General features: G+C 34.9%; 1 protein-coding gene across 1 annotated transcript; it reads right to left on the bottom strand.

The window, feature by feature from the left end:
• Positions 1-242: 242 nt before the first annotated feature.
• On the bottom strand, positions 243-8,663 carry LOC136342554 (leucine-rich repeat neuronal protein 1-like). Its single transcript, XM_066288485.1, has 7 exons — positions 8,507-8,663; positions 5,681-6,083; positions 4,329-4,714; positions 4,069-4,276; positions 3,825-4,006; positions 3,633-3,766; positions 243-787 (listed from the first exon to the last, which is right to left on the bottom strand). The coding sequence occupies exons 1-7, from the start codon at positions 8,509-8,511 to the stop codon at positions 645-647; spliced, it is 1,461 nt and encodes a 486-aa protein (XP_066144582.1). The 5' UTR covers positions 8,512-8,663; the 3' UTR covers positions 243-644.
• Positions 8,664-9,158: the final 495 nt, after the last annotated feature.

Here is a 9,158-nt window from a genome sequence, read left to right as displayed (position 1 = left end):
ATTCGTTAGACCAATTTGCGGCAAGCGTATTGGGAAAATGACGGATATCGGAAAAATCGCAGACTCGAAATGTAATTTGGTCGTAAATTGATACGAATTTTGTCATACTGTCAGCCGTTTCCATTTTACGGAATTTTATTGGTTTAATGCGACCGCAACATTTGGTTGCTTGTTTAATGGACATATCAGAGTTTCGTTCTCTTTTCTTTTAAGAAAATGAAATAAATAAAACGCTTAAGAAATCTTATTAATAAAACAACACTTTTATTTTACGAATTATAAATTGTCCGGTTTATAAAGTCTTAAAGCACTAATTTATAAGGTGTCTCTGAACACAGCCCCTTGTATACCGATTTCTATGAAGAAGACACTTTGCTGAAGACGCCTTAGCTTTTGTAGATTACACATTTTCGTATTCTTAATAAAATGGACACTCATGACCGTAAAAGTTCAGAATTCCACTACAGTCACCCTATCTCACGTTTCAATACTTCATATGTGCTTCAAATAGGATCACGCAATAGTATCTCAGATAAGACGGAAAGGAATAGCTCTTCCTATTTCTAGGTGTTAACTAATAATTGCACAATACTTAAACTACATTATCGTTCAGATTTATTAGCGCAAAACAATGGCGCCGTAATTCAAAAATCGTCGTCTTTGGTTGCCGAGTAGAATCTCCTAGAATAAGCAGCTGGTGAGTTGCTGCAACTGGTGAAAACTCCGAACCAACGTCTTTGGAAGGCGAATATGATGAACAAAATTATTGGTATTGCTAATAAAACTCCTGAAAGAATCAAGGATAATGAGTTTAATACATCAGCCACCTGTCTGCATACACAAAAGAATTAAAAAAATGAGAAAGCAGAAATACTAAAAAAGTAAAAAAATTAAAACAGTAGAAGAATAAAAGAATAGAAAAATAAAAAACTAGAAATATTAAAGGGGTATAAAAACTAAAAAATTAAAATAAAACAAAGGAGAGGTGAGTATCTAAAAAGTCAAAACACATTAAAATTCCTTTTCTGTATTGCAGAAGAGTGAAATTGAGGTAAGTGATCCATATGTGTGTGTAATACGTTATCTCTAGAACATGAGAGAAAAAATGAACACTCAAATGCGTAGAACATATACTACTTATAAAAATTGCAACACCTAGAATGAATACATCAAAATCAACCGAAATTTATATACGTATTTAGTTTTAGTAGTATAATTGATCAGATTTTATATGTAACGCAGTGCGTTACATACACAAAGAATTAAAACCAATAGATATACCATACTTTCAATATATTGAAAACGTGCTTTTGCAGCGAGACCTGCACGGCTACATATTACTCGTATAACTATGGTGAGTTTATAACTTCGAAATGTTAATGTGCCTCCTTGGCCTCCACGCTTTCCTGATCTTGCCACCATAGAACACGGATGGGTCACTACAAAAACAACAGTTACTACACTGGAAGCCCAATTCAAGTTGCCCGGGATACACTACCTTAAGAGGAAATTTTACCATTTGCTAAGAAACATGTTTAGACGAGTTTCTGAGGATGTAAATTCACCAGGTGGTTATGCAAATCATCGAATTTCAAAGACTTTCTAGACTTCGATTCACTCGTAAGTTACATTATTTAATTTGCATAGTTTTGTTAATATATTTACAAAGTTTCATTAAACTACGGGAATTACTTCCAGGTTTTGTAATTTTTTGGATAATTAGTATACAGGGTATTGTCGAATAAGTGTCCGATATTCCGCAGGGTGATTTTTCAAGTAGTTTTAAGATGGAAAGTTCTTAGCTCTATGTGACCTAGCTCGTTTAGTTTTCAAGATATGGGGTATCAAAATTGAATAAATAAATCATAAGTTCTTTGATATATTTCGATCTCTTCCAGCTAATTTTTCGAAATTTTGTATCGAAGGCTTTTTAGGATGAGAAATTAAAATTTATTAACGAATTAGTTGTATCTCTTAGAGGGCGCCACAAGCGACAATTAGGACATTTTTACACAGCTGTAAGTTTTTTGTGCTACACCATATGTGACTTTTAGGTGGAAAAATATTTTTCTATATCTTGTTTATTCTAAAAAAATATGCCGTATTGTCATCGCTAGAACTAACAGTTTCATAGAAAAACGCATCTACCAGGTCAGTAAATATGAAACCGGAATTTGCCTCCAAATATCCCAAGTGGTCAATATAGGTACTACCTTATCGTGTTATTAGGGTACTATATCTCTTATTTACATCTGAGAATGATTTTCAAATCATAACAATACAGGTTCAATACTGCAGTACAGTTTACAATAGCTTTGAGTATGTCGAATTTTGCGCCTACATTGGACAGCATTGGTTTTCTGTTACCACTTGAAAAGAACGGCTGCAGATTCACATCGCATGCTTGTTGAAGCTTACGGTGAACATGCCCTTGGCAAATCACAGTGCTATGAGTGGTTTAAAAAATTCAAAAGTGGCAATTTTGACGTCAATAACGAAGAGCGTGGAAAACCACCGAAAAAGTTTGAAGACGGCGAGTTGCAAGCTTTGTTAGATGAGGACGATAATCAAACGCAACAACAATTAGCGAACCAATTAAATGTGACACGAGAAGCCATTTCCATTCGTTTGAAAGCTATGGGAAAAATTCAGAAGATAGGAAAATGAGTTCCACATGAACTCAATGAAAGACAGCAAGAAAAGCGAAAAACCACTTGCCAATTGTTGCTTACCGGGTATAACAGAAAGTCATTTCTTCATCGAATTGTGACTGGTGACGAAAAATGGATCTATATTGCGAATCCCAAACGTAAAAAATCATGGGTAACTCCAGGCGAACCATCAGCATCGTCAGCAAGACCAAATCGATATGGACGGAAAACAATGCTGTGTGTTTGGTGGGATCAAAAAGGCGTAATTTATTATGAGCTGCTAAAACCTGGAGAAACAGTTAATACTGAACGTTACCGACAACAAATGATGGACTTGCATCGAGCTTTGCGTGAAAGACGACCAGAATATCAAAAACGGCAACACAAGGTGATATTGCTTCATGATAATGCAACATCACACACTGCAAAACTAGTGAAGGAAACGATTGGGACGTTTCATTGGGAAGTACTATTGCATGCGGCTTATTCACCCGACTTAGCACCATCTGATTATCACTTATTTGTATCGATGGGACACGCTCTTGCAGAACGGTACTTCACCTCTTACGAAACAGTTCAAAAATGGCTCGATGAATGGTTTGCCTCAAAAGAACAGTTCTTTTGTCGTGGCATCCACAAATTGCCAGAGAGATGGGAAAAATGTATATGTAACGATGGGAAATATTTCGAATAAAATATTTTTTATAATTATTGCGCAGCTAAGTTATACTTTTTATTAAAAGATTCCGGTTTCATATTTACAGACCTGGTAAAGCTGATCATGCATGGTAATTATGCTAAAGAGCTAAAATAACCCGTCGTAATTGTTATTGGATGTCTATTCAATGACGCCTTGTATTTGTAATGAAATATGAACCTAAACCAAAGAGAAGAACTTACTATAGAATATTTTCAGTTATAATTTCTCTTCGACGACCTATGAACTTTGATAACAAAGTCCTTTTAATATAGGACACTTACCAGTCAGAACTCCAATAAGAAGAACGGCATCCTTATCAGGCTTCGCGCCATAGATATCCAGACATCGCATTTCGTATTTTTTCTCATACAGCTCAAAGAGGGTATAACTGGCCATCTCCACAGGTGCTCCACATCTAAAACGACATTCAATATCATCTAGATATATTATCTTCTAAGAGAGCTGATACCAACTTTACTTCTGATACCGTGCTTGGATCAATTTTCATGTAGTTGGGCATTAAGTCTTCTACCATCCATTGATTCTCACATTCGCAAGTCCATGGGTTGTCCCTAATATCCAGTTCTGTCAAACTGTCCCATCTAATAATGAAGTCACTCTTTAGGTAGGAAAGTTTGTTGTTTTGGAGGTATAACTGAGAGAAGTTTTATTAGTATTTTACCGAGGAAGATATCAGTTATTTGATTTAAGACGGACCTTCCGGATTTGAGGCCATATTCTTGCCCGATTTTTCTCGTTCTTCGAAGCTACGGAATATTCAGATATATAATTTAATTTAATGTTGTCGGAGATGTGGAGCTCTTCAAGTCCGGTTAGCCCAGAAAGTGCTCCGATATCAATCCGCTCCAAATAGGCCAAGTTGGATAGATACAAAGTTTTTATTGTGGGTATTTGTGGGAAGCCACTGAAAACGAAAATAAGTCATTTTTTCTGCGGTTGATGACTGCTATTTTTACTTTTTCTCCGTTAAATTAACAAAGGCAGTATCGTTGAGGTAGAGCGTGGTCAGGTTATGCGAATCACTTAAGGTTGAGGGGACCACGCTAATGGGGTTTCCACTCAAATCCAGCAAGAACAGATGTTTCGGGGCGTTTAATATGTAGGTTGGCAAAGTGGTTATTTGCGTGTATCTCAAATACAGTTCTTTGAGGCTTGCTAGAGTGTCTATGGCCATTGTGGTGGGCAGATCTATTACTTTAAGAGGGTTGTAGCTTAGATCTAAAATCTCCAGGTCATCGATATGCTCAAAGATGTCCTTGTTCAAAGTATGTAGTTTGTTGTGATCCAGTCGTAGCTCAATCAGTGATCTTAGGGGGTCGAATCTGCCTTCTAAATACAGCCCCTGTGTCAACATTGAAGAACATTACTTTCAAGTCTAATAAGAGCCAAATCAATTTCTCATGAGACTTCGGACAGACTTTACATACGTGGAATATCAAAAGTCCTGTATAAGTTCGTTGAAAATTTAAGTAAATATTTTTCATGAAAATGTTAGAACATGTCAAATATTGTTTTTAGTTCTGTATTATTCGTCTTAATAGACATTTATACAGGGTTACCCATGTTGTAGATAAATTAACTTTTTCATTTTTTTTATAGAACCCCATGTATATTATGATGTTTTTGAGTTCTGTGAAAAACTCTTAATGCTCTCTTACTACTTACTTAAAACTCTCTTAACATGTTTCATGTAACATATCCATGTCTGAATTCAATAGTTATTGAAATATTTACGGAATTTGATTATTAGAGGGGCCCTCTATATCGCCTGATTTATTCCCTATGGACTTTTTTATGGGATTATATGAATTATTGGGTGTATTTGAATAAGCCCAACAATGAATAAGAGTTAAAACATGAAATTATGCAAGAAGTTCAATATATACATACCTCCTCAAATCATAAGAAATGTCCTCAAGAAATTTGTCTTGCGGCCTACTCACTTTTAGCAAGACAACGAGGCACAGTTCGCACATATAATACATTAAATCATAGCAGTTTAAAATTGTCGTTACTTTTATTTTTTGAAATATTGCTCGAAAAATTTTAAATTTAGACAGCAATATATTACATAAAACCTGTTAAGAATTTCTCAAATACCTAAAAAACGGCATAATATTATATATACATATATATATATATATATAATATTCCTTGGTAACCCTGTATACATGTTTATTATATTAAAAAATACAGAAATAAAAACAGTATTTGACGTGTTTTCGCATTTTCATGAAAATTATTTTCTTCAATTTTTAACGAAAATATGCGGGGCTTTTGGTTCTCTAAGTAAAAATTTCTTCGTTACCTTGAAAGCATCTACCGAGAGTAACTCCAAGTCATTGTTACTCAGAATCAACACTCTCATGTTCTGTAAATTTTGAAACACGCTATCCGTAATACTGTAAATGTCATTATTAGCTAAATTCAAGTAAGTCAAGTTGTTCTTTGGAAACGTGAAGTTCAGCTTTATAAAGTTTTGATTGGTCAGTGTGACTTCTGTGTATTCATACAGTAGTTTTGTATTGGGATCGATCCAGGAGGAGTTGTCCAGAAGCAGAGCCTGGACATTTTTGGTGCATGTCACTTTGATGGTTTGGCTGCCGTCGTTGTAGGTGCATACGCATTTTTCGCTGCAGAGGAGCGATTTCTCGGCTAGTAGCAAGGTTGGCAATAATACGCCTATGAGTAGATGTGGTAACCTAAATGAACTAAAAATGAACGAAATTAGTATTTATATACATGGACTAAAAAAATACTAAATTTTCCCGAAAACTTAAAAAATTCAAACTATTCAAACTCCAATATTTCGGGAACACGCGGAAAAATTATCTTAAAAAATAACTGAAAGTCATCGTCTTGACGTGCTCTATAATTTTTTATAAACAGGGTTGCAGGATTTCTTTCGGTTTCTTAGATATAGGGTCACACTAGTGCCTGATTTGGTGATTTTGAAAAGTCTGTAAAATAGAGGTGCCCGAAAATGATTTTTCGACACTCCGGGTCCTTAATTAAGGTATTCAGGACCAACACAAATTCCTTATGTCTCTATTAAATTGAAAAGAAGCATCTTAAACATTTCAAAAATTTCCAAAGGGGTGTGGTACCTACTTTCTGCTAGTTCTCAAATATTAAACTCCAATAACTTGGAAATACGTGGAGAAATTACCTTAAAAAATATCAATAATTTTTTTATCAATAAAGAAGTGATGGTTTTCGTAATCAAGACGTGTGCTAAAACATGTTTCCTTTTTCTGCAATATTCCATTTATTTATTATTTACAAAGCTATAAGCTTCGCAAAGTTTTTTTCTTTTTTCACATCCCTTTTGCTCATTTCCAGGAATATACGAATTCAACACCACAATTTAATGCTGTTATGTGATGAAATTTTTGAGATGCCCTTTTTTGATCAAATGGACTGATATTGATCTTAGATCTTGGATACGGCAGTTGAAGTCCTGAAACCTGGAATTTACTTGCTGATTATTATATAATAGTCCAAAAAAAGGATCCACAACTTTGCTTCGATTTTAATTAAACACAGAGTTATGATGATGGCAATTAAGAAAATATTGATATTTTTCCTGAAAATACCGAATGACACCTCTTTATCTAATCTTTGTTTGCGCTTACACCTAACGCCTTGCATCTATACTCGATCAGCAAGTGAATTAACTTACTAAACATTTTATTGCGTTTAATCTTAATGTAAAAGGTGTGTGCTGGTTCACGTTATCCACCTGACAATTTATACTTTTTTTCAATTTAATAAAAATTATTAACCTTATAAAAACCAGTGGCATACTCTAAGATTTAGAACAAATACCAATCAGGTAGCCCCTGTACGGCGCCACTGAAATTGTTATTCAAAATCAAATTACACCAAAAGAAGCCCTTTGTTAACCAAACGCAAAACAGCGTTTGAATATAAATGAGTTTTGCTTGATCTTGCTCCGAAAAACTGGCTAAAAATGTACCTTTTTTTTCCTCTTTCGAATGGGAAATGTGTGGATTTTCGCCCGATATCCATGAGGATGAGGGAGGTCGGGGCAGTGGCGCAGAAAAATGGAATTATCCATTTCGTTTGGTTAAGACGCGATTCAGGTCGTAATTCGGTCTCTAGGCCTCCGAGGTCTTTCGATTCTCCGAGATTTTTCGAAAATGAATACTTGCGATCTGAATCGCCCTCAGTTGAAATAAACCGTTTAATGAAAGTGTGATAATCTCCCAAACCTAGCGAAGTTGTTCGCTCTCGCACGACTCGGTTCTAGTCTCAATTGCTTTGTTCTTTGAGTTCCTTTGATCGATTTATGCAAAGACAGTAGAAAGAGCACATCCGAAGCCATCCTGAGCTTCCTTGGAGACAGTGCCGCAGGTCAAAGTATAATTGCAGGAAAAATGGAAATTTAAATTTATGCAAGTCACCCTCAGGACGTGTGGCGTAATAGCACATTACGAGAATAGTATGTTACCAACCAGGCCGCTGAGCCGTCAGCGTCTCCCCAGCTGAATACTATTACATAATATCATTACACACGGTTTGGAGCTTCATTACACACACTTGCGTGTAATTACCGATTGTCCGTTAGAAACTATCCGTAAGTTAATTGCAATTAGAAGTCGTATAGGACTAGGAATATAACTTTGACTGTACATAGACATTTTTATTACGGTTAATTTAGTAGATAAGCGCCTTCCGAGGAGGGCGTGGCGTAAGTGACCACGCCTGTCTACGCCACTTGTGGGTTACTTTGAATCGTAATATAAAAATGAGTTATAAATATTTGTAATGATACATGTTAAAATATCAGATAAGCTCTGGAGAGCTGTATCTCATATAAATTATGTGAAAATACCAAAATTAGTCATACTCAGTTTGATTCGACTTAAAGTTAACTTTGTGAATGATGCTTCTGTGTATTTGTTATTATGTTTGGAAAATTGAAAACTCAATTTCTTAGTGCATTAAAATGTCATTAGAAGGACAATGAAAGATGTTCTGTTTTCAAATTGCAGTGTTATTTGGCGAGGGCCTTATAAATTGATTGATGGAGACCCCAGAATTATAATTATTTATGGTTTTAGGTGCATTATCTTAGTTATGATCCAAATCCTATTATCGGTGTACCTACCTCATGTTTAACAATAGTCGCAGCCGACGTTTTTAAATAACTAACACCTTACCGAAGACTCGAAACTGGTAAATTCAAATATAATCAAATATTAATTGCTATCTCTACTAGTTTTGCTTTTACTTTTGTTTCATCTGTCTGCAACATATTAACTATAAGTTTCTCAGCTTTTTTATCTTATCTTTACGCAAATATTTGGAAAGTTCCGATTCAGATATGATAAGATATGACTATGCCAATATAGTGAGTTTTCGAGTGTATATCTTATGGGTCGTCTACTTTAGTGTTAGTTTTGGTCAGCACGCCTAAATAATTTTCGGTTTCTTAAGGATTTTTTTATAGAACGTAGTTACGTGGGTGATCTGAAATATTTCAGATTTCAACATAACAGAAAAATGAACAAAACTTTTTTTTTAATTTGAAAAAATGTTTAAATTTTTGTTAGGTCGCAAACTGTGCAGATCACCCTGGTACCTATTTTGCAACCAACTAAGAAATGCATGGCTTGTTATACTATACCCAAAAAAATTTCGAAATTTCCTTGAAAATTTCCAAACTAGGGAGATGCCAATTTTTTTCCCCTTTTCGAATTTTAAATTCGAATATCTCAAGAAAGCATCAAGCAATTAATTACCTCGAAGAATAACTCAAA

The sequence above is a fragment of the Euwallacea fornicatus genome, chromosome 12 (assembly GCF_040115645.1).
Source record: "Euwallacea fornicatus isolate EFF26 chromosome 12, ASM4011564v1, whole genome shotgun sequence".
In the NCBI taxonomy this organism is placed as follows: domain Eukaryota; kingdom Metazoa; phylum Arthropoda; class Insecta; order Coleoptera; family Curculionidae; genus Euwallacea; species Euwallacea fornicatus.
The sequence above is the reverse complement of the archived record's forward strand: the minus strand, read 5'-3'. Positions and strand labels throughout refer to the sequence as shown.